This window comes from Procambarus clarkii, chromosome 5 (genome assembly GCF_040958095.1).
Source record: "Procambarus clarkii isolate CNS0578487 chromosome 5, FALCON_Pclarkii_2.0, whole genome shotgun sequence".
NCBI lineage: Eukaryota > Metazoa > Arthropoda > Malacostraca > Decapoda > Cambaridae > Procambarus > Procambarus clarkii.
Window position 1 is genome coordinate 26,486,066 of NC_091154.1, and position 27,195 is coordinate 26,513,260.

The following is a 27,195-nucleotide window of genomic DNA, read 5'->3' on the forward strand; positions in this document are numbered from 1 at the left end:
CTATTAGGTGGGTACAATTAGGTGAGTACACACACACGCACGATAAGAGGCGAGAAGTCGGACTGGCGAACAGTAACAAGTGGAGTACCACAAGGATCGGTGTTGGGACCAATTCTGTTTCTAATATATGTTAACGACATGTTTACAGGAGTAGAGTCCTACATGTCGATGTTCGCAGATGACGCAAAGTTGATGAGAAGAGTTGTGACAGATGAGGACTGCAGGATCCTCCAAGAGAACCTGAACAGGTTGCAGAAATGAACAGAAATGGCTACTGGAGTTCAACACGAGCAAATGTAAAGTTATGGAAATGGGACTAGGTGATAGGAGACCGTATGGAGAGTACACAATGAAGGGGAACTGCCTACCTGTGACGACGTGAGAGAGACCTGGGCGTGAACGTAACACCTAATCTATCTCCTGAAGCACATATAAATAGGATAACGACAGCAACGTACTATACACTGGCAAAAGTTAAACATCATTTAAAAACCTAAGTAAGGAGGCATTTAGGGCACTTTACACTGCCTCCGTGAGGCCAGTCTTAGAGTATGCCGCCTCATCATAGAGTCCCCATCTGAAGAAGCATATAAGGAAACTGGAAAAGGTTCAGAGGTTTGCAACGAGACTCGTCCCAGAGTTACGAGGGATGGGGGATGAAGAGCGCCTGAAAGAACTGTGCCTTACGACACTAGAAACAAGAAGGGAGAGGGAGGACATGATAGGAACGTATCAAATACTCAGGGGGATTGACAGAGTGGACAGAGACGAAATGTTCACACGGAATAGTAACAGAACGAGGGGACATGGGTGGAAGCTGGAAACTCAGATGAGTCACAGAGATCTTAGGAAGTTTTCTTTTAGCGTGAGAGTAGTGGAAAAATGGAATGCACTTAAGGAGCAGGTGGTGGAAGCAAATACTATTCCTAGTTTTAAAACTAGGTATGATAGGAAAATAGGACCGGAGTCATTACTGTAAACATCCGATGCTCGAAAGGCGGGATCCAAGAGTCAATGCTCGATCCTGCAGACACAAAAAGGTGAGTACAAATAGGTGGGTTCACAGACACACACACACACACCAATAAACAACAAAGGGAATCCCAAATAAATTACTTGAAGCTGATTATTAAAGTTCAAGGGATTTTTACCCACTAAACCTACCAACCACTGCTAATTAAAAAACAACCTACGGAATAATTGATTTTCCAAAGCCGATAAAAGCGAGTTTAAAAAAAGTGCTGAAAACTCTGACGTTTGCCAGCGAAAAGCAACATGAGAATGGCGCCACCAGCAAATTGGTCGACGCCGTAAATAGTGACAAGCGAAGAAATTGTAGCAAATTGGTGAACTTTTGTTGACCAGTTTACTGAAGCCGGAAAATGATGTAACAATTTGTTGTCTGGTGGTTGTTTTCAGTCTACCACCATTGTCTACAACCCCCTAATATACACTCCCCTCATGTTAGTGTCTTCCTCTCTCTCTGTCTGTCTCTCTCTCTGTCTGTCTGTCTCTCTCTCTGTCTGTCTCTCTCTCTCTCTCTCTCTCTCTCTCTCTCTCTCTCTCTCTCTCTCTCTCTCTCTCTCTCTCTCTCTCTTACTCTCTTTCGTTTGCCTTTAAAAATGAAACTTTAGCTATCATAAAGCAGCAACATCTCACAAAAAACATGAAAGAAAACGCGAAAAGCACTGGAATCGCAAACAAAACATTCAGGCAAATTTAGGAGCCATGAACAACACTGTAGAGAGTAAGCACTAGCCTCGCCTCCAGAAAATTACACTAAAAACAGCACTTAAGAAAACCCTTACGTAAGAAATCATGGGCAGGTTGAAGGCGGCAGCCATCCTGGCCTCGTGGACACAGGTCTCCTGGGGACCGATGTAGGCGGAGATGTTGGAGATCCAGAGCTGTGCTGTCTGCAGGATACTGATCTCCTCCTGCCCGTATGTCTCCGCTACGGTGAAGTTGAGGCGGTGTCCCCCTACCAGAGGGAAGACCGTGTTGACCTGTGGGTGGAGATGGGGGCTCGTTTAGTTCCTGGTGATGGGGGAGGTGGTGGGTGGTGGTGGTGTTAGTGCCTGGTGATGGGGGAGGCAGTGGGTGGTGGTGTTGTTAGTTCCTGGTGATGGGGGAGGCGGTGGGTGGTGGTGGTGTTAGTTCCTGGTGATGGGGGAGGTGGTGGGTGGTGGTGTTAGTTCCTGGTGATGGGGGAGGCGGTGGGTGGTGGTGTTGTTAGTTCCTGGTGATGGGGGAGGCGGTGGGTGGTGGTGGTGTTAGTTCCTGGTGATGGGGGAGGCGGTGGGTGGTGGTGTTGTTAGTTCCTGGTGATGGGGGAGGCGGTGGGTGGTGGTGTTGTTAGTTCCTGGTGATGGGGGAGGCGGTGGGTGGTGGTGGTGTTAGTTCCTGGTGATGGGGGAGGCGGTGGGTGGTGGTGGTGTTAGTTCCTGGTGATGGGGGAGGCGGTGGGTGGTGGTGTTGTTAGTTCCTGGCGATGGGAAACATAGAAGGGGTGGAAGAGAGAGCGAGAGAGAGAGAGAGAGAGAGAGAGAGAGAGAGAGAGAGAGAGAGAGAGAGAGAGAGAGAGAGAGAGAGAGAGAGAGAGAGAGAAATATATATATTACGAAACAGATGGTCGAGTGGCTCGACTTCATCCCAGGTAATGCAACGTGATGAGATAAGGGACAGGACCAAATAGCCCACAGGAAGAGTAAAAGAAAATGAGGAGGAAATGATTTGAGCCAATAGAAGGGAAACTATCTGGAAGAAGCCATTACCCAAAGCCTATCAGCCGAGGCACACATTAACAGCATAACATCAGCGGGGTATACAATAACACCATAACATCACCGGGGCAAACCAAACATGCGAATATTCCCGTTCTCCTCAAAACTGGTATTGGAGAACACCCATAATGAACCAGATCTCTTTGCACTGGAAAAAGAGTTAAGAGATGACATGATTCTGACATACAAGATTCTAAGCGACAACGAAATTGCTGACTAAAAAGCGGATTGGTTGGCATGGACAGACAGAGGTGGACGAGAAGACATAGGTGGGAGTAGGATAGAAATTCAGATGAATCCTAAAACATTTATTCTGGTGTGCAATTTACAGACATGAAAGGCATGATTCTCCCCATGAACTTCCTGATGCAACATAGTTAAATGCTGTACTAATGCGACATAATTTTACTTGCATTATAATTGTGGGGTAATCTCCCCCAGAGTCTCGTGCCAGATTATGATGAAGTTATGATGAAGTGGCCGTTGTATGTTGACACGTCGTCGGTATAGGAGCTACGGAGCTCATACCTTCTACTCACCGAGTCAATTAACCTTTGTAACTTCTACTCACCAAGAAAGAAAGAAATTTATAATGGAAAGAGCACTAAGCCATTATGACTTAGCCATTATGGTTAACAGTGGGGGGCCTCGTAGCCTGGTGGATAGCGCGCAGGACTCGTAATTCTGTGGCGCGGGTTCGATTCCCGCACGAGGCAGAAACAAATGGGCAAAGTTTCTTTCACCCTGAATGCCCCTGTTACCTAGCAGTAAATAGGTACCTGGGTGTTAGTCAGCTGTCACGGGCTGCTTCCTGGGGGTGGAGGCCTGGTCGAGGACCGGGCCGCGGGGACACTAAAGCCCTGAAATCATCTCAAGAAGATAACCATTATGACTAAATAGCACTTAAAGAGGATATAAGGATAAGCCTTCTACTCACAGAGTCAATTAACCTTTGTACACTCTACTCACAGAGTCAATTAACATGTTTACACTCTGCTCACCGAGTCAATTAACCTGTGTACACTCTACTCACAGAGTCAATTAACCTCTAAAGCGGACCAATTAAGCGATCATAAACCCAGTTAGGTTTTTCCCAAGATGATCAATGGTATGATTAATAATTCCTAGGTAAGGTAAGAATCATATTACAGCTCATTTACAGTCACCCTTTTGGTTAAATTATTTAAGCAATGATAACATTGTATATTTTCATGCGTGTAAATCATTTAAAACTTCGTTCTGTGCTCACAATTAGAGATCCTGGGTTCAATTTCCGGGTGGGATAAAAAGGGGGTGGAATGTTTCCTTTCGCCTAATGCCTCTGTTCACCTAGCAGTATACAGGGACCGTGGAGTTAGGCAGCTGTTGTGGGGTTCCATCCTGAGGAGGGTCAATAGTTCGACTTTGAGGGGGACATCGATATAGGCCTAAATTACATATGTACACACACACACACGTGCTTCCTGTCCCTGACAAAATTACTTATTCATCAGTTCAGTTCGGTTACATTAGGTGAATCATTGCAATGATCAGGTGTGATTTACTTACCATTGTACTTAATTAGATAGGAGAAGCTTTACTTGCTTTAGGAGAGTGATATTCTTACATAGCGAACTATGGATAATTTAGTAGTGATTAACGAAAAAGATAAGGTAATTGCTAGGAGAAACCGCAAAGCCAGCTCAAGGACGGTGGTATGGAATGATGCTCAACTATTATAATTAGTCTCTCGTTAAACATAGCCACTTGAACATAACTACCCTTAACTGAAACGACGTTTAATCCGAGTATGTTGTGTTTTAACTTTGAGACGAGCTGGATGTAAATTTAGAACACTGGGGCCAGATTCATGAAAGCACTTACGCAAGCACTTAAGAACGTGTACATCTTTATTCAATCTTTGACGGCTTTGGTTACATTTATTAAACAGTTTACAAGCAGGAAAACTTCCCATTCAGCTGTTGTTATTGTTATAAACAGCCTCCTGGTGCTTCGGAGCTCATTAATTGTTTAATAATTGTAAACAAAGCCGCCAAAGATTGAGAAAAGATGTACAGGTTCGTAAGCGCTTGCGTAAGTGCTTTCGTGAATCTGGCCCCAGGCCTCGGGCTTGGCGACCTCTTGTTCTCTCTCTTATAACAAGTGGCTTGGGTTATCATGAAGCGAGACGGCAACTGGTAAAGGCGTATCTAAGATGAGGGATGAGAATGGTGAAGCTTCCCTCTGAAGACTGGCGGATAAATGGATAGGTTAACAGCGAAACAATCCACGTAGAAGGGGAAGGGAACTATCAAGGGAAAGTGCCAAGCTATTACGACTATATAGTACTGGGAGGGGGTCAGGATTAGGATATGGGATGGGACGAGGAGAAGGAATGGTGCCCAACCATTTGGACGGTCGGTGATTGAACGCCGATCTGCTGTGTAGTATAGTGTACACTACACTACACTACACTACACTACACTACATTACACTGCACTACACTACACTGCACTACACTACACTACACTACACTACACTACACTACACTACGCACGACCATAACCGTCTGCACTACACAATATATTCCTCACTATAAGCATATATCAACACACACCCAACATCACTGTGACTACACTACACACGACCATCCTCCTGCCTATAACTATCTTCACTATACAGCCTTCCTGGCACTATCTTGTTTACACCCATTATCATCACCACCTTCCCTACCCTTCACCACCTTCCCTACCCTTCACCACCTTCCCTACCCTTCACCACCTTCCCTACCCTTCACCACCTTCCGTACCCTTCACCACCTTCCCTACCCTTCACCACCTTCCCTACCCTTCACCACCTTCCCTATCCTTCACCACCTTCCCTGCCCTTCACCACCTTCCCTATCCTTCACCACCTTCCCTACCCTTCACCACCTTCCCTACCCTTCACCACCTTCCCTACCCTTCACCACCTTCCCTACCCTTCACCACCTTCCCTATCCTTCACCACCTTCCCTACCCTTCACCACCTTCCCTACCCCTCACCACCTTCCCTACCCTTCACCACCTTCCCTATCCTTCACCACCTTCCCTACCCTTCACCACCTTCCCTATCCTTCACCTCTTTCCCTACCCTTCACCACCTTCCCTACCCTTCACCACCTTCCCTATCCTTCACCACCTTCCCTGCCCTTCACCACCTTCCCTATCCTTCACCACCTTCCCTGCCCTTCACCACCTTCCCTACCCTTCACCACCTTCCCTACCCTTCACCACCTTCCCTACCCTTCACCACCTTCCCTACCCTTCACCACCTTCCCTACCCTTCACCACCTTCCCTACCCTTCACCACCTTCCCTACCCTTCACCATCTTCCCTACCCTTCACCACCTTCCCTACCCTTCACCACCTTCCCTATCCTTCACCTCTTTCCCTACCCTTCACCATCTTCCCTACCCTTCACCACCTTCCCTATCCTTCACCACCTTCCCTATCCTTCATCTCTTTCCCTACCCTTCACCATCTTCCCTACCCTTCACCACCTTCCCTACCCTTCACCACCTTCCCTACCCTTCACCACCTTCCCTTCCCTTCACCACCTTCCCTACCCCTCACCACCTTCCCTACCCTTCACCACCTTCCCTACCCTTCACCACCTTCCCTACCCTTCACCACCTTCCCTACCCTTCACCACCTTCCCTATCCTTCATCTCTTTCCCTACCCTTCACCACCTTCCCTACCCTTCACCACCTTCCCTACCCTTCACCACCTTCCCTACCCCTCACCACCTTCCCTACCCTTCACCACCTTCCCTACCCTTCACCACCTTCCCTAACCTTCACCATCTTCCCTATCCTTCATCACCTTCCCTACCTTTCACCACCTTCCCTACCCTTCACCACCTTCCCTACCATTCATCTCTAACCATTTACTCTAAACCCTTGTGATTTTGTCGGCGCCGCAAGCGGCTAGTGCACCCCATACTCATCCTGTGAGCGGTAGCGCAAAAAGCATTACAGAGGGCACAAAAGATCTTTATCAGACCTCATCTTAGATTATTACATAAACAATTTCATCTATCCTTCACACCTTATAGTTACAATGTCAGCTAGTTACAGAGAGAGTGCTATTTCTGGAGCTATATATTTACAGTAAGTCATTATCCATTAATGGTAGGTCTTATCGCTAATACATAATAGTTTGACCAATGGAGATATTACAGAGTTATAGGGTAGCTTCTGTTCATTTTTAGTCTTCACAATACACTACTTGTTTCTTAATCTCATATGTCGTTTATCTACTGGAAGCGAAATATGGATACAGCGCAAGCATTTCAGGTAATGTATCCATGGTAATGCAATAGGTTGCCATATCATACTGAGTGAGCTTATATTTATCTCTAAATGGCTCAATTTTACTACAATCCAAGATATAGTGTTCGAGTGTGTGCACTAAACCCTCTTCGTCGATAACCTATATAAGACAAAGTAACAAGTCGGCATCAAGATGACAGATGGATGACAGATGGATGTCAGTGAGGATGACAGATGGATGACAGTGAGGATGACAGATGGATGTCAGTCAGGATGACAGATGGATGTCAGTGAGGATGACAGATGGATGACAGTGAGGATGACAGATGGATGCCAGTGAGGATGACAGATGGATGCCAGTGAGGATGACAGTGAGGATGACAGTGAGGATGACAGATGGATGCCAGTGAGGATGACAGATGGATGACAGTGAGGATGACAGATGGATGCCAGTGAGGATGACAGATGGATGACAGATGGATGACAGTGAGGATGACAGATGGATGCCAGTGAGGATGACAGTGAGGATGACAGTGAGGATGACAGATGGATGCCAGTGAGGATGACAGTGAGGATGACAGTGAGGATGACAGATGGATGCCAGTGAGGATGACAGATGGATGACAGTGAGGATGACAGATGGATGCCAGTGAGGATGACAGATGGATGACAGATGGATGACAGTGAGGATGACAGATGGATGACAGTGAGGATGACAGTGAGGATGACAGATGGATGACAGTGAGGATGACAGATGGATGTCAGTCAGGATGACAGATGGATGTCAGTGAGGATGACAGATGGATGTCAGTGAGGATGACAGATGGATGACAGTGAGGATGACAGATGGATGACAGTGAGGATGACAGATGGATGACAGTGAGGATGACAGATGGATGTCAGTGAGGATGACAGATGGATGTCAGTGAGGATGACAGATGGATGACAGTGAGGATGACAGATGGATGTCAGTGAGGATGACAGATGGATGTCAGTGAGGATGACAGATGGATGACAGTGAGGATGACAGATGGATGACAGTGAGGATGACAGATGGATGACAGTGAGGATGACAGATGGATGACAGTGAGGATGACAGTGAGGATGACAGATGGATGACAGTGAGGATGACAGATGGATGACAGTGAGGATGACAGTGAGGATGACAGTGAGGATGACAGATGGATGACAGTGAGGATGACAGATGGATGACAGTGAGGATGGAGTCTGTAATTTAACGAGATAGTAATGTAAGGTAATTATCAGAAGAAAGCGCCAAGCCATTACGACTGTACAGCACTTGGAAGGGATACGAGGCTAAGGATCTGGGAAAGGTCGGAAGGAAGGTGTGGTGACCATTTGGACGGTCGGGGATTGAACACCGACCTGCAAGTAGCGAAACCGACGCTCTACCGTCCAGTTAATGTGGTAAGGTAAGATAAGGTTAGGAAGGTAAAATAAGGTTAGGAAGAAAATTATGAGGAGGAAATGCAAAGGGATAAGATATGAGAATAAGGAGCTGAAAAAGTCTGAAAGAAAAAGGAAAGTAATCCTAAGAAGAGACCATGCCAGGAAGGTATGGTTTTTGGGCTCAGTTTGGACCATCGAGGATCGAACTCCAACTTGCAAGAGTCTAGGAGACCGTGGCTCTACCGACGGACCTCCACCACAGTTTCCTCTGGAGTCATCTGAGACTTGTTACTCCTGCCTTGTGTTCCAGGTCCTCCTCAGGCCTACTGGGCCTCACATGTTTGTCCTTTACGGCAGGTTTGGCTGTCTTGTGTTGGTAGCTTTTGTCCGGTTTGTTAGAGGTGGGAGGATGTTGTGATGACACACGTGACATGTCCCTATATGCCAGCCAAGTCTCTCACTATAATCCTCTCCAGTAAGATATCTTCACCCACCCGATATTCACTCTTAAATACAACCTAACTATAGTGTCCTTGATCTCTGATATTACATTAATGTCAGTCTTGACGAACTTAAAGTAATTAACTCGGGGAAAATGCAGCTCCGTAATGGTAAAACTTACAGTTATGGGGAGTGCGGAGAGGAATATGTTGTCCTGCGCGGGCGGACGGTATACTGGCATGACACGACAACGGACAGGAAAACGAGGGAACGAGGAAGGAAATCCAAGGTTTTCCGTGGAACAGACTCGGTGAGCAAGACGGATACAGTAAACGAGTGCGGTATTCTGAACGAGACTGTTACCGTGAACGAGACTTACCGTGAACGAGTTTGAGATGCTTCACAATACGGAGCTGGTGAGGAAGGAATGTGAGTTATACGAAGTTAAAGTCAATGACAGGATCAAAGGTTTCTTTGCGAGGGGATTCGGGCTCCTTCAGGGATTGGTCAGAAAACTCTGGACCAGGTGGTCCTGGAGTAACTGAGCGAAGGGGGAGTGGGGCGTGGTCTTAAGGGTTCGTGCGTGGCACGGCCTGAGGGGTAAGTGCGTGGCACGGCCTGTCGGCTGGTGCGTGGAGCGGTGTGTGTGTGTGTGTGTGCTCACCTAATTATGCTTGTGGGGGTTGAGCTCTGGCTCTTTGGTCCCGCCTCTTAACTGTCAATCAACAGGTGTACAGATTCCTGAGCCTACTGGGCTCTATCATATCTGCATTTGAAACTGTGTATGGAGTCAGCCTTCACCACATCACTGCCTAATGCATTCCATCTGTTAACTACTCTGACACTGAAAAAGTTCCTTCTAACGTCGCTGTGGCTCATGTGGGTACTCAGTTTCCACCTGTGTCCCCTTGTTCGCGTACCACCAGTGTTGAATAGTTTATCCTTGTTTATCCCGGTCGAATCCCTTGAGGATTTTGTAGGTTGTGATCATGTCTCCCCTTACTCTTCTGTCTTCCAGTGTCGTAAGGTGCATTTCCCGCAGCCTTTCCTCGTAACTCATGCCTCTTAGTTCTGGGACTAGTCTAGTGGCATACCTTTGGACTTTTTCCAGCTTCGTCTTGTGCTTGACAAGGTACTGGCTCCATGCTGGGGCCGCGTACTCCAGGATTGGTCTTACATATGTGGTGTACAAGATTCTGAATGATTCCTTACACAGGGTCCTGAACGCTGTTCTGATGTTAGCCAGCCTCGCATATGCCGCAGACGTTATTCTTTTTATTTGGGCTTCAGGAGACAGGTTTGGTGTGATATCAACTCCTAGATCTTTTTCTCTGTCCGTTTCATTAAGTACTTCATCTCCTATTCTGTATCCTGTGTCTGGCCTCCTGTTTCCACTGCCTAGATTCATTACTTTGCATTTACTCGGGTTGAACTTCAACAGCCATTTGTTGGACCATTCACTCAGTTTGTCTAGGTCTTCTTGTAGCCTCCTTCTATCATCCTCTGTTACAATCCTCCTCATAATTTTTGCATCATCAGCAAACATTGAGAGAAACGAGTCTATACCCTCTGGTAGATCATTTACATATATCAGAAACAGTATAGGTCCTAGGACTGACCCCTGAGGGACTCAACTTGTAACGTCTCGCCAATCTGAGACCTCACCCCTCACACTGACTCGTTGTCTCCTGTTGCTTAGGTACTCCTTTATCCAATGGAGTACCTTCCCTTTCACTCTTGCCTGCTTCTCCAGGTTTTTCACAAGCCTCTTGTGTGGTACTGTATCATAGGCTTTCTGACAATCCAAAAACATGCAGTCTGCCCACCCTTCTCTTTCTTGCCTGATTTTTGTTGCCTGGTCGTAGAATTCAAGTAACCCTGTGAGGCAGGACCTGCCATCCCTGAACCCATGTTGATGCTGTGTTACAAAGTTCCTTCGCTCCAGATGTTCCACTAGCTTTCTTCGCACAATCTTCTCCATCAGCTTGCATGGTATGCAGGTTAGGGACACTAGCCTGTAGACACTGGCCGTTATTACCATAGAAGGAGCGGAGATTGAACGGTTATTTCAGTGGTGTTAGCGGGTTGCGCGGTCGAGATATTACAACCTTTGTGAGAATTATTTCGCACGTGACCAGATGTAGAAGTCAAGTAAGTGAATTAAACCAAGCAGTAATTGTGACTAAGGAGAAGGGAAGCAGAGGGCAAGCATCTTAACGAGGTAAGATGAGATGTCGACAATATCTTACGACACGTGACGTGGGTTGCAAGTCTTAAGACCTCACTTGAGTTGTGAGAGTCGACGGAGAAGGACGTACTTCGTTGCCTCGTAACGAAGAAGGAAGTTTGTAGCTCATAGTGAAGAATTGGTGAGAAACTACGTGACCAACGTGTGAGGAAGCTGTTGGAGGACGACGTGTGACATCTCTGTTATCCTGGTAACTACACAGGTGCGGCCTGAAGACCATTGGGTGGTCGTGCCTTTGTAGACCCTATACTATACAAACTTAAGAGACAGGCGGAAGTAGACGGATATGCACTATCATCGGTAAGGAATTAACTGACACACCGGTGTCAGAGAGTGACAGTGAAGGGCGAGGAGTAGGACTGGAGTAGAGTAATAAGCGGGGTGCCTCAAGGATCGGTGCTGGGACCCTCATTTATGTAAATGACTTGACTGCAGGAGTCGAGTCTTTTATATGTTAATGTTTGCAGATGATGCAAGACTAATGAGGGGGGTTGTGAAAGATGAGTGTTAGATTCTCCAAGATGACTTCAATAGTTTTACAAGGGCAAGGTACCTAAGATGAGGACCATATCATATCCACCGCCGCAGGTCTTTGCTCCCACTCATTTGGGTGCCACTGATCGCCCTGGAAGCCCTTCAGTCAAACCACAGGTGAAACCGCTGCTAACAATTCCAGCCTTGTCCCACAGAAGAGTGAAGGAAGACTCAGTATTAACATCAAGACGTCGCTTCATGCGGCTACAGCACTTCCGCCGAGTCTTGCCGGCCATAACAAAGGTGTCACAGGTCCCTTATCCACACCTGTGTCACTCAACTACTCACAAGGTGGCCAGCTGGGTTTGTAACTCAGCATCCCAGCAATGCAGTTCAGTGGTTAAACTCGGCGTCGCCAGACAATATGTCACCACAATTACAGTGTTGATTCAGTATTACCAGACCAGGGCATATTTCCATAAATATCAGTGTTACTCATGTGTTACCAGTCATTGGTTATTTTCAATATAGTAATGATAATGGTGTGGTGCAACAATATCACCTGTATAATGCTCAAGGAGAGATGGAGGGCTCATAAACACATTAAAATAATAATATGAGGTTTACTATGTGAAAACTACATTAATCATATAAGAAATAACACATGAGAAAATATATAAAATAGATGATCTGGAGAACGTTGGCAGTTGTTCCCTCGCCACCTCTGGCAACTCGGAGAGCTGGGTAGGTTTAAATGGGGGGACTCGCACCCTCTCGAGGGGACTCGACGGGAGACATCTCCCGGCCACGAGGCTAACCATAGCCCGTGCTTCTTGCTCCGCTCCTGTGCCAGGTAAGTTACGGGCTCACCATAGCCCGTGCTACTTGGAACTTGTTCCGAGTAGCTGAATCTATAACAACAACAACCCTCTCGAGGGGTCGGCATCATCGACGTCATCCTCTCGTCCACCTACTGCTACACTCGCCCTCACGCTGCCTTCTCCAGATAGTATAAATGCTGGCTGACCTTCAGCCTACTCTAATACTAACATAATAAGAAATATACTAATGATATATATACATATGTACCGGCCTATCTAGCCTAGTCATCAAGGGTCAATGGGAGGGATATAATTATCTACCTTAATCACTCCAGTCCACGACGCCTGTCCTCCGATGGTAGAAGGTACACAATTCCCTGGTCGCTCCTCGGCATTCCGGATGCGTGTCACAGGTCTTCAGGTGTCGTGAAGAAATCGCGTCTTCGCCGTACGTTATTCCCTGGGTTCAAGTTTTACAAGCTGGTCCAACCAGTAGTCACTGAGAAAGTCACCGTACACACTCGCTCCTTCAACGAGACGTTTTCTCTAGGATCCGGATGCGGTGTCTTCCCTCCAAAACCTCAGTAGATGTGACCCAGTCACTGCAGCACTACACGTCGTACCAGGGCGGACTCGCGGCCACCAGAATTGCCTTCCTAGAATCGCTGCTTACTTTCCGTCGCCGACCAGTTCTTGGCACTTCGTTTGCCCACTAAACTCGGCTTCTCCGTTCTACCAGAGAGTATACTATCTTTTGCGGCAAAGGTAGACTACAATGGCTGCTCAAATCCATTGAGCAAGGCTCCCAGAACCTCCAATCTCGGGAGCTCACTGACGCATTTCCGCTTGCGTCAAAGGACTGTGAAGCTCTGCCGCAGTGCCTCCTCCAACGCTGGGCCATGTCTCCCGGTTATGTCACGGCGGGCTCTGATTGGTCAGTCACGTCACGTGACCTCGGCCAGCCAATCACCAGTCTGCTGGCGCCGTTGCGTCAAGGCGCCAAAATGATAGAGACGTCGCCATTTTGTAAATACGAGGGGCATAACCCCCTTTCCTGCAAATCTTATAAATGACAATTTCTACTTATATATGTAATCTATTCAGTAGCCTCTCGTATCAAAAGACTCCCAGCACTTCAGGGAACCTGCAAGGTAAGTGGATATGACTCTTAACGCTGGCATTTCGGAGAAATAGGAGATAGGAGGGCATCGTAACAACAGGTTACAGAGCTGGTCTGAGAAATGGCTGCTAGATTTCAACACTAACAAGTGCAAGGTGATGGAAATGGGAACAGGAGCCAGCAGACCGTAAGACCAATATACGATGAAGGGAAACTACCTCCTTACAACTTCTAGAGAAAAAGACCTGGGAGCGGACATAACACCAAACCTAACTCCAGAGGCTTATATAAATAGAATAACATCAGCTGCATACTGTACTCTGACAAAAGTCAGAACAGCCTGCAGAAACTTCAATAAGGAGGCTTTTAAATCACTGTATACCGTCTTTGTGAGACCAGTCTTAGAGTATGCCGCCCCATCGTGGAACCCCAATCCTAAAAAAAAAACATAAGGAAGCTCGAAAAGGTGCAGAAGTTTGCAACGAGACTCGTCCCAGAGCTGCGAGAGATGAGATACGATGACAAACTGAAGGAACTAAACCTGATGACGTTAGAAAGGAGGAGGGAGAGGGGAGACATGATACAGACGTATAAAATACTTAAAGGGATTGACAAGGTGGAAATATGGGAGGGAACAATTAGGAGAAACCGACATGCCATTACGAATATATGTATATATAGCACATGGAATGGGTCAGGATAAGTATTTGGGATGGGACGGGGGCAAGGAATGGTGCCCAACCATTCCTTCCCCCGTCCCTTCGCTCTACCTTCCAGCCCGAGTGGTTGGATGAGAGGAAATGTTAACTATGAATAATAGTAGAACAAGGGGACCATGGATGGATGCGTGAGACTCAGATGTGTCATAGAGATGTTAGAAAGTTTTCTTTAAGCGTAATAGTAGTGAGTAAATGGAATGACCTAAAGGAGCAGGTTGTAGAGGCTAACATTGCATTAGACAAACAACGGCTAGAAAAGCTGGGTCCAAGAGCTAGAGCTCGATCCTGCAGGCACAAATAGGTGAGTACACACACACACACACACACACACACAAGCACACACACACACACACGCACACACGCACACGCACAAGCACACGCACACACACAAGCACACGGACACACATGCACACATAAATATTTGAAACTTGCAACTTCAAGAACAAGAGGCCATAGATTAAAGCTTAAGAAACAAGTTTTTTTTTTTTTTTGCAAACAGTTTTAGTTTGCTGCAGTAGTTTAGGCGGGCGGGGGGGGGGGGGGGGGGCCGGCGGTGGGTGCCACAGCTCTCAGCGGCAGGAATAGAGCGTCGTAATATATAGAACATGAGACTACGTGAGGTCACCTCTCATCCTGTAACTACAATTAAGTAATTACACTTAGGTAATTACCCACACACGCACATATAGGCCACCAAGCCCCCCCCCCTTCACTTTAAGCTCACACTGCCAGGAATTACACGAGTTGAGCGCTGTGTGGTGGAGCGCCCCAGCGGAGCCATTTATAATTCACTTCTGGGAGAGCTCCAGCTCTCATTACTATGGAGTAGTGACCATCGTGTGTGTGTGTGTACGGTCACCAGCACGGGAGTCAACAATGTGAACAACTAATACCGGGCATCGCAGGCTACAGGAAGATGGTAAACCCACTCAGGGGAGCAGGGCTACTGTTACCCCCCCCCCCTGTGGGCCGCCCTGGGGCACGCTAACAACAGGGACAACACATACAACACGCCACGCTGTTACCTCCCCGGGGAGATAACAGTTCGCAGCAAGTACAAGACCCATAAAACACACACACACACACACACACACACACACATACACACACACACACACAGACACACACACACACACACACACACACACACACACACACACACACACACACACACACACACACACACACACACACACACACACACATAATTGACGTATACATACAAACTCATTGCATTGAATAACCAAACCGTTTCAGTACCTTTCCATACAAATCCCAACATAACAGCCGTAACTTTTTAATTTCTCTTCCGAAGCGAGCTTCGAACTTCATCAGTTATGACTCGCGTGTAAAGTATTTTTCAATGATAAACAGCGGGTTTGTCGTGTACATATAATCATTTTAAACCATTGTTTATGAGGTGAAATTAGAACAGAGGACATGAGCGAAGGACTGTTCCAAAAAAACGTTCGAACGTCATCAATTGAGTGTCGTGTGGATTGGATTGGTCTCCTTTACGCACACATTTCATTCATAGAAAAACGAATTTGACAGCTGGATTAACGGGTAATTGGCCTATGTTTATGAGGACCTGCTGGTCTCAACTGATGATATGGTGACTTTTCCTTAACAGTATTATCCTTCGTGTTATATTTAAATCCCGCCTCTCTAAATGCTCTACCCACCTGCTGTAAATACCAATAACTGCCCATTGAACCTATACAACCAGTCTAACTGATCCTAAATGCATAATATATAATAATATTTTATATTTGGGAAAATTTAGTTTTTAATTACTTCGGTAAATTAAAGCTGGTGTCTGCGCCTAATGGGAGCATTATATTAATTAGCTTTGGGAAAACTGCTGGATTAAAATGCTTTTGGGTATTTTAAAGAAAGATTAGAGTAGAGTTGCAAAAGTAACACTATCTGGGGAATATACCTCTGAACCGTCTTAGACAGGAGGAGAGAGAGCGAGAAGTATCATGGGAAAGCGCCAAGCTATTACGAGTATATAGCATTTGGAAGGGGTCCATGATAAGTATTTGGGATAGGGAAGGGAGATGGTGTGGTGCCCAAACACTTGGACAGTCGGGGATTGAACGCCGACCTGCATGAAGCGAGACCGTCCTTCTATATATGAAGGGGAGACTCCTCTCTATGACGGAGAGAATCCTGAAAACACTTTTTTTATTACGACATTAGATACATCTGCATTTGTGTAGCTGCCCTAGACTATGTGAAGGGGGAGTACAGTGTGTAAAAAACCTAGCTACGTAGTGCTAAAACTCCCCATCACACAGGATGGTTAGTCATACAGAGGCATGTGATAAGCAGTCTGCACTGGCAGACTCTGAGTGCATTATGAGGATATCATCAACACAAGAGTGAGTAAGGCAGCAGTGGTAATAAAAGTCCCCATCTCGCAGGATGGTTAGTCATACAGAGCCATGTGTTTAGTAGCCTGCACTGGCAAATTTTGGGTACACTGTGAGTATATCTTCAAGAACACGAGAGTGAATAAAGTAATTGCAAAGCTCCAGGTACCTCATGCCAACGGGTCTTAATGGTTTAATAACTGGGCATTCGGTGATGAAGTGTGGGAGATCATACCGCAGTTCCTGCTCATAGAGTTTGCACCTGGAGTGCTCAGGATTGGGAGATCCGTCACCTGCAGCCACCTGCCACAGGTAACGGTAACCCAGCCTGATCCTGGCAACCACTGTGTCGCACAGTCTGGTGGAACTTTTGTGCTGCCCATAAACATAGGTTTCAGATCTAAGCAAATCATAGCTTTTTATACTGGTGCTTTCAGGTCGTTGGGAGTCAGTAATTTCTCTCCTATCTGACCTGAGTGTTTGCAACAATATAGTTTTGACAGCAAGGTATCTCCCATCTCTGCTGTCTGAAAACACTTTTATTATTATTATTATTATTATTATTATTATTATTATTTTTATTAATACATTAGGTACATCTGCATTAGTGCAGCTACCCTAGACTATATGAAGTGGAGTACAGTGTGTCAAAAAAGCTAGCTACGTGATGCTATAAAATCCCCATCACACAGGATGGTTAGTCATACAGAGGCATGTGATAGGCAGTCTGCACTGGCAGACTCCAGAAACATTTTTTTTCTATTCAAAACAAATGTTAAACTCTACGGACGTTTCGTTTTACATTTCACAACCCCTGACTTCGTGAAATGGATACAGAGCTAGGCCGATTTCCTTTCCAGGGTGGGACAGGGGGCGACCCTCCCCGCTGAGCACGACACCAGTCACCACGCAAAGTTGTGTGAGGTAGTCGTCGTCGTCTTCTGTTCCCTGTCGTCTCGCTTAAAATCTTGGAGAGGGAAAAAAATAACACAGAAATTCTCCTTTATAGATCGAAGGGTTACCCAGCGGTGCCCGGGACTCTGTCTCTCCCTGAGCGTCCCTTCCACACACTCTCCCTCCTCCCAGTTCTCTCTGTCTAAATCCCTCCCATTTCCTCTCCCGGTGGGGAAAAAACATGTTCAATTAACCTTAAATCAAAGTTATCGTCGTTGAATCAACTAGATCGAAGATGAATGAAAGTTATCAATGTTGATTCAACATCGATAACCACCGACAAATCTGGTATGACTCTATGGAGAAGCAAACTCACATTTCAGACTTGACAGAAGAGCCGATTCTGGCTCATAATGTTGCATAGGGTCAACCTCTGACCCCCACCCTTCCCAACCGCTGACCCCCACCCTCCCCAACCCCTGACCCCCACCCTCCCCAACCGCTGACCCCCACCCTTCCCAATCGCTGACCCCCACCCTTCCCAACCTCTGACCCCCACCCTCCCCAACCCCTGACCCCCACCCTCCCCAACCGCTGACCCCCACCCTTCCCAACCCCTAACCCCCACCCTTCCCAACCCCTGACCCCCACCCTTCCCAACCCCTGACCCCCACCCTTCCCAACCCCTGATCCCCACCCTTCCCAACCCCTGACCCCCACCCTTCCCAACCCCTGACCCCCACCCTTCCCAACCGCTGACCCCCACCCTTCCCAACCCCTGACCCCCACCCTTCCCAACCCCTGACCCCCACCCTTCCCAACCCCTGACCCCCACCCTTCCCAACCCCTGACCCCCACCCTTCCCAACCCCTGACCCCCACCCTTCCCAACCCCTGACCCCCACCCTTCCCAACCCCTGACCCCCACCCTTCCCAACCCCTGACCCCCACCCTTCCAGCTATGACATCTTGGTCCTTACTGGCCTACAGCCTCGGACAAACAGAGATTATGTCTTACATAGACAAAGAGAGGGAGAGTGAGGGGGGGGGAGTGGAAGTGAGAATAAATTTGGGATTAGGCGAGAATAAAGGATGGAAGGACCAGAGATGGCCTGGTGTTAATTAGTCGTGTGGAGTCAGCGTTATACGAGCGTCCGGTTGCTGTCAGCATGTCCGAATATGTTGTGGACGGCCGGGCTAGGACAGAGAGCCACAGTGAGACAGAGAGGCAAACGACAGAGACACAGACAGAACTATTGATGTGGTAAAGATGAGGCGAGCAGCTGCCGCCTCGAGGCCAAACCAAATCTCGGAAAATGTTCCAATAGAGGAACTGTTGAAGTATCGAATGTCAATAATCTATATTGTTAGCACGGAGCCCATTGGTCATTATGCCATTGTTTTTAAAGTGGAATTAACTTGGAATTATGGTCTGGAAATCATTAAACAGAGGGAGGATGAGTTAGAGAGAGAAAGTGAGAGGAGTACGTGCGTGGCACGGCCAGAGGGGTACGTGCGTGGCACGGCCTGAGGAGTACGTGCGTGGCACAGCCTGAGGGGTTCGTGCGTGGCACGGCCTGTCGGCTGGTGCGAGGCGCGGTGTGTGTGTGTGTGTGTGTGTGTGTGTGTGTGTGTGTGTGTGTGTGTGTGTGTGTGTGTGTGTGTGTGTGTGTGTGTGTGTGTGTGTGTACTGGTGTGAACCTCCACGTAGCCTAATGAGGTTGGTCAACCTTTGTGAGAATTATTTCGCACCTGACCAGATATAGGAGTCAGGTAAGTGAATTAAACCAAGCAGTAATTGTGACTAAGGAGAAGGGAAGCAGAGGGCAAGCATCTTAACGAGGTAAGATGAGATGTCGACAATATCTTACGACACGTGACGCGGGGTGCAAGTCTTAAGACCTCACTTGAGTTGTGAGAGTCGACGGAGAAGGACGTCCTTCGTTGCCTCGTAACGAAGAAGGAAGTTTGTAGCTCATAGTGAAGAATTGTTGAGAAACTACGTGACCAACGTGTGAGGAAGCTGTTGGAGGACGACGTGTGTTATCGTCGTGGTAACTCTGTTATCGTGGTAACTACACAGGTGCGGCCTGAAGACCATTGGGTGGTCGTGCTTAACAGTGTTTCGAGATATTAATTAAAAGCTTCATTGTTTTGGACCGAGGATAAGTGATAGCTGTGTAAAGATATGTGAGGTCAAAGCTAGTCAATGTTTTTGATTGATAATGTGTGTTTGGGTGCGACAGTTCGTGTCTCCTCAGGCCAGCGTTCAGGCATGAAGATTAAACGCCAGAGTTCAAAACGAACGCTTCGAAATTCCCCAATAGGCACCAGTAAACAAAAACAATCATTTGTTTTTTGCGTGTTTGAATGTCGTTGTGGTGTATAGTAAAGTCTGCTTAGATGGTCGTCCGCAGAGCCTGACACAAGCATAGTTAAACCTCACAGAGCAGAACACGATTTAATCAAACGTTTTTTGTGCTTTCAGAAAGAAATAAAACTAGTGCTATCCTGACAATGTTTACAATTGTACCTTCAATTACATCTTAAATTCGCTGTCTTAGCGTATCAATTATTTTCTTTGTAACGCTACATTTATATTTTATACATTAAAACCTTTATAATTTTTTTTAAACAATTTTAAGCGGAAATCTTGCCAAAACACTTCGTGTGTTGCCTGTTGTTTGACATGTTTGGGGCTCGGTCATTGGTCTCCAACCCCCGTTATGGTGACTGATTCTCTGCTCCTTAATACTTCTTTTTAATAGATGTCAACTATTATTTTCTATTATAATATTTTTTATAGTATTATATATTTTATTATAATATTATTTTATTATTAATTATTAAATATATTATAATATATATTGTATATTATTTTATTATACTATTATATTATAATATTATTTTATAGTATTTTCGCTACATTTAAACAACTATAGTTTCTCCACAGTCCACAAAAATGCGTTTCTATTAATATATCTAAATTTGCAGTATTCTTGATAACTAATTCAATATGTCACTTTATTCCTATTTTTTTAACCATTAAAATAAATTAGTATTTAGAGTTAATTTTGTTCATAGAGTTTCCATCCGCCCCCCCCCCCACCCCCACCCCAAGTACTCCACCATACGACACTCATTTTCGGGCAACTTAAACAAGTTTGTTCACTATGATGAAACAGAGAGGACAGGTTGTAGCGGTTCCCTCAAGGAACGGCTAATGTTTCTACCGTTCTTCCCGTGAAGAACGGGAAAAGCGATGATCGAACTTGGTTCCAACTTTACGTATCTCACTTCTGAAGGATCTCAGGAGTTAAGGTTTATGGGCCCCCACGCCTGTGTCTAATGGCTGTATGAGACTACACCAGTCAAACTGTAGTATACCTAGGTCATAAAAGTATTTGTGTGTACGTCTGATAACATACTACTTGTGAAGGAGGAAATGTATATGTTTACCTCTCAGAATGTTTGGTAATGTGTTTATTTGTGATGTGTGTCTATGTATGTATTAACACGTTGTACTGAATGGGGTGAGAATAGCTTGAGCTACGTCATCCCTTTGTGTGTATTTTACCTCAATAAACTTATTTCAATTTCAATTTCAACTGTAGCAGGGATATACACACAACTGAACCCACTCACACACAAACACACCAAAACTAGTGGTGTGATGCCAAAACTAGAAGACAGAAGAAAAAGAGGTGATATGATCACTACATACAAAATAGTAACAGAAATTGATAAAATTGATAAAATCGATAGGGAAGATTTCCTGAGACCTGGAACTTTAAGAACAAGAGGTCATAGATTTAAACTAGCTAAACACAGATGCCGAAGAAATATAAGAAAATTCACTTTCGCAAACAGAGTGGTAGACGGTTGGAACAAGTTAGGTGAGAAGGTGGTGGAGGCCAAGACCGTCAGAAGTTTCAAAGCGTTATATGACAAAGAGTGCTGGGAAGACGGGACACCACGAGCGTAGCTCTCATCCTTTAACTACACTTAGGTAATTACACTTAGCTAATTACACACATACACACACACACCAAAGACCGGGACCAAAGAGCCAGAGCTCAACCCCCGCAAGCACAATTAGGTGAGTACACACACAGTTGAGAGGCGGGACCAAAGAGCCAGAGTTCAACCCCCGCAAGCACAAACTATGTGAGTACACATACACACACACACACACACACACACAGGGGCCTGGTAGCCTGGTGGATAGCGTGCAGGACTCGTAATTCTGTGGCGCGGGTTCGATTCCCGCACCAGGTAGAAACAAATGGGCACAGTTTCTTTCACCCTGAATGCCCCTGTTACCTAGCAGTAAATAGGTACCTGGGAGTTAGTCAGCTGTCACGGGCTGCTTCCTGGGGATGTGTGTGTGTGTGTGTGTGGTGTGAAAAAAATGTAGTTAGTAAACAGTTGAGAGGCGGGCCGAAAGAGTAGAACTCAACTCCCACAAGCACAACTAGGTGAATACAACTAGGTGAATACACACACACACACACATCATGTCTCCCCTTACTCTTCTGTCTTCGTCTGTGGAAGACAGAAGAGTAAGGGGAGACATGATCACAACCTACAAAATCCTCAGGGGAATCGACCGGGTAAAGAAGGATAACTATTAAACACTGGTGGTACGCGAACAAGGGGACACAGGTGGAAACTGAGTACCCACATGAGCCACAGGGACGTTAGAAGGAACTTTTTCAGTGTCAGAGTAGTTAACGGATGGAATGCATTAGGCAGTGATGTGGTGAAGGCTGACTCCATACACAGTTTCAAATGTAGATATGACAGAGCCCAGTAGGCTCAGGAATCTGTACACCTGTTGATTGACAGTTGAGAGGCGGGACCAAAGAGCCAAAGCCCAACCCCCGCAAGCACAAATAGGCGAGTACAAATTGATGAGTACACACACATACACACACACACACACACACACACACACACACACACACACACACACACACACACACACACACACACACACACACACACACACACACCAGTCGCGGGGGCCTCGCGGCTGAGTGGACAGCACTCAGGGGTCGTAGTCCTAAGGGCCCGGGTCTTATGTAAATGACGCTTATGTAATATAAACCCTTTTATACATCAATTGTCAACTAACTCAGTCTATATGTCTCTCACATCCTATTACACTCCCTTTCTCCCTGCTCTCTCCTCTCTCCACAAAACACTGCTTCACAGGCAGCTGCCTCAACCTTCTCTCCCCTCACGTCTACCAGTTCAGTGCATGTTTTCCAACAATTTCTCTTCTGAACCTATCAACCATCTCTCGTCCCAGCCTCGTCCTACCATAAACTTTCATATCAAAATAAAAATGATTACTCCACTGGTCCTGTTTACTCCGCGGGTCCTGTTTACTCCTCTGGTCCTGTTTACTGTCGCGTGAACCAGACGGGAACCGTTCCTGTCTTGTTAAAGCAAATAAACCATACATCCTTTGGTTGTGAAGTGACGTTGGTGATCACTACACCACACGACTCTCCAAAACACTAATACTGAGGGTCTTTAATGTCGTACACGAGATAACGGGGTAAACAGATGATATCAACCCAGATATGATAGCATCAGCGAGTACAAAGTTCTCAGGCCGAAACCTAAGAACTCAGGCCGAAACCGCAAGGTAACCTTGTGGTTACCTTGCGATGATTTCGGGGATCAATGTCCTCGCGGCCCTGTCCCCGATTAGGCCTCATGCTGAACTGGTCAAAAAGGCTGTTAAAGTACGCGGCTGCTCGCAACCTGATGTATGAATCACAGCCTAATTGATCAGGTATCCTTTGGAGGTGTTTATCCAGTTCTCTCTTGAACACTGTGAGGGGTCGGCCAGTTATGTCCCTTATGTGTAGCGGAAGTGTGTTGAACAGTCTCGGGCCTCTGGTGTTGATAGAGTTCTCTCTCAGAGTACCTAGTGCACCTCTGCTTTTAAACGGGGGTATTCTGCACATCCTGCCATGCCTTCTGGTCTCATGTGGTGTTATATCTATGTGCAGGTTTGGGGCCAGCCCCTCTACTATTTTCCACAAGTAAAATATTATGTATCTCTCCCGTTTGAGCTCTATTGAATACCAATTTAGGCTCTTCAGTCGGTCCCAATAGTTTAGATGTTTAGTTTAGAGTGGATTCTAGCAGTAAAGGATCTCTGCACGCTCTCCAGGTCAGCAATTTCTCCAGCTTGGAAAGGTGCTCTCATTATGTAACAGTATTTCACTTTAAGAGGGCACTAGCTAAGAGAGCACTAGCGTCTTGAAAAGTATTATCATTGGTATAGCATCTCTTGTGTGAAAGGTTCTTGGGTCCAAAACACCAAAACGGCTTCAAGGAAGGCAAGATCTGCTTCACAAAATAACTGGAGATTTATGACAAGACAAAGATTTTAAGCAGGAAAGGAAAGCTGAACTGTGACTTCCTTGATTGTTGTAAAGCAGTTGATATAATTACATACACAAGGCTTGTGTTTAATAAAAGATTCAAACATAGGCTTGGGTGAACGATGAAGAGCAAAACTGGATTAAAGAGTTCGCTCCCAGTAGCAAACAGAGGTTTGCTATTGTCTACGAAATTACTGATATACGTAAATTACTTAAGTGAGGAAGTTGGTGCATTTAAATAAATGTTTGCTAACAGTTAAAAGTTATTAAAACGAGAAGTTCATGTTAATAGCAAAAAAAATATCAAATTGATAATGGAATGGATATGTTTCAGGAACTGTCAAACTGGTGGTTACTAGATTTCAACCCAGATAAATGCAAAAATTGGGACTAGAGCAATAAGACCTATTAAGTAAGTCGAAATAAAAGGGAAAACACTCCCTGAAACAGGGAAAAAGAAGGACCTGCGACTTACCTAATCCCAAGCCTTGCATCCAGAGACATATATAATATCGCCAGAACATGTGTAGCGTAAATAGGTAAGAGTAGTATATATATCAGTGTAAGGAAGGGTGCCTCTAGAGCACTCTACACGACACATGTAACACCTCTTCTAGGTGCAACTTCCTAATATACAATCACATTTATAATATAAATCAATATATATAATAAATATATAAATATAATATAATATAATAAATATATAAATGTAATATAATATAATAAATATATAAATATAATATAAATATAATAATATAATAAATATATAAATATATATAATAAATAAATATATATAAATAATTATAATAAAAATATAGGTAAGAAACAATGTAGCTCGTACTAAAACTTTGACAATTAAAGTATATAGAGGCTAAAGAGGCTGGATCTACTCTAGACAGTATCGAGGACGACTCGCCTCGCGATGAACTCGGAGAGGATGAGTAAGCGTCTCGAGTAACACATGAGTTAACTTACTGCTGGCTGACTCACCTCCTCCACAGCCAGGGTGATGGACCCGGAGATGATGAGTCCGGGTCGCTTGTACTCCAAGTCTTCAGGCAGCCTCTCGGACCCCGTGAGGTAGCCCAGATTGAAGGTGCGGGCGTGGGCGTGGTTGAGGTGGGTGGTGTGGGCGTGCAGCACTGCCGCCCACGTCACTAGTCGCCCCGCCAGCGTCAGCACCATTACCACGCTGTCAGGGCGGGAGTCAAGAGGTCAGATGCATGGTAATTGCCTTGGATGTGTGTGTGTGTGTGTGTGTGTGTGTGTGTGTGTGTGTGTGTGTGTGTGTGTGTGTGTGTGTATTTACTATTTGTGCCTGCAGGATCGAGCTGCTAGCTCTTGGGCCCCGCCATTCTAACTGGCGGTTGTCTAATGGACTGAATTTATAATAACGAAGTGGTCGATCGTACAAATATGGAGCCGAAGCACCAATAAACAACAGACATTTGTATTACTGAATTGGAACAAAGTGAAATAATTTTTCTATTGATGTTGCAAATGGAACTTCACCCAGGCCTAATACACGCTGAGTCTTTATATAGTACATATATGTACTATACTAAGCCTAGGAATATTTAAGCCTGGCTTTTAGCCTTATGTTTTCACGGCTTCTATGAAATGAATGGTATCAAATTCTATTTTCTATTTGTTCAAGTGCCTCTTGTTAGACCGTGTTGTTAGACCGTGTTGTTAGACCGTGTTGTTAGACCGTGTTGTTAGACCGCGTTGTTAGACCGTGTTGTTAAACCGTGTTGTTAGACCGTGTTGTTAGACCGTGTTGTTAGACCGTGTTGTTAGACCGTGTTGTTAGACCGTGTTGTTAGACCGCGTTGTTAGACCGTGTTGTTAGACCGTGTTGTTAGACCGTGTTGTTAGACCGTGTTGTTAGACCGTGTTGTTAGACCGTGTTGTTAGACCGCGTTGTTAGACCGCGTTGTTAGACCGCGTTGTTAGATCGTGTTGTTAGACCGTGTTGTTAGACCGTGTTGTTAGACCGTGTTGTTAGACCGTGTTGTTAGACCGTGTTGTTAGACCGTGTTGTTAGACCGCGTTGTTAGACCGTGTTGTTAGACCGTGTTGTTAGACCGCGTTGTTAGACCGCGTTGTTAGACCGCGTTGTTAGACCGTGTTGTTAGACCGCGTTGTTAGACCGCGTTGTTAGACCGTGTTGTTAGACCGTGTTGTTAGACCGCGTTGTTAGACCGTGTTGTTAGACCGTGTTGTTAGACCGTGTTGTTAGACCGTGTTGTTAGACCGTGTTGTTAGACCGTGTTGTTAGACCGTTCGCATGAAGTACTCCCAGGAGGGGGGGTGGGGGCTGTATCGTTGTCTGGTTCAGGCTCTCAAGACATGGCCTTCGAGACATGGCCCTCAAGACATGGCCTTCGAGACATGGCCCTCGAGACATGGCCCTCGAGACATGGCCCTCGAAACATGGCCCTCGAATTATTCACTCTCCCCATAGTCGAGGAACTGGAAGCTGTTAGGTTTATTGAGGCCCTCGAGGTAGAGGTGACGCATTTTAAACAACTCGAGTGAAACATACAACTGGTTCTCATCAGCCAGCTTATTATGCACTCAGAGAACGCACTCGCCAGTTGAAGTGACTTGTTGTGTAATTACATGTCGCACTTGTGACACTGCTGACTAATTAGCCACTTATGACACTGATGACACAGGTGTATTACAATGATGACACAGGTGTATTACAATGATGACACACTGATGATGTGTGTGACACATATGGGTGACACACGGATGACATACTGATGATATGGGTGACACACGGATGACTCAAATGCAACTCTCATATTATACATGAACTCAGTGACCTTCACGCCCAAGGCACTCCAGTCACACAACTCACACAAGCACTCACGCTAGTAACATTCATTTCAATCACGCACTTTAGAAAAACACTCGAGCCTCGAGTAACACACTCCAGCACGCCGTCTAGCATCCCACTCAAGTCACTCACTCTAGTGACGCACTCTAGACGGGACACACTTCAACAAACACTCCAATAACGCACCATTGCGAATATCCTCAATGAACGCACGATCATATTTTTCAATAACAAACTGCTGACATGAACTTACCGTAATACACTTCTCCAACACACCTCTGAAAGACACTCCGATACCTCACATACGTATCGCACTCCGGTGAAACATATATAACACACTTCTCTAACGCACTTAAGAAAGCAC

At 45.8% G+C, this 27,195-nt stretch overlaps 1 protein-coding gene across 3 annotated transcripts in view; it reads right to left on the reverse strand.

Annotated features, from left to right (window-relative positions):
• Positions 1-27,195, reverse strand: part of LOC123765885 (guanylate cyclase 32E) — a 350,346-nt gene that overhangs the window by 169,210 nt on the left and 153,941 nt on the right. Inside the window, exons 2-3 of one of the 3 annotated variants that reach the window (XM_069299969.1) lie at positions 24,974-25,175; positions 1,809-2,006 (exon numbers count right to left, since the gene is read on the reverse strand). In XM_069299969.1, the coding sequence (XP_069156070.1) occupies positions 1,809-2,006; positions 24,974-25,168 (393 nt within the window). In that variant the 5' untranslated portion in view covers positions 25,169-25,175. Of the gene's footprint in view, positions 1-1,808; positions 2,007-22,937; positions 23,088-24,973; positions 25,176-27,195 lie in introns of those variants that run through there. The other 2 variants (XM_069299974.1, XM_069299977.1) reach the window with 2 other exon arrangements.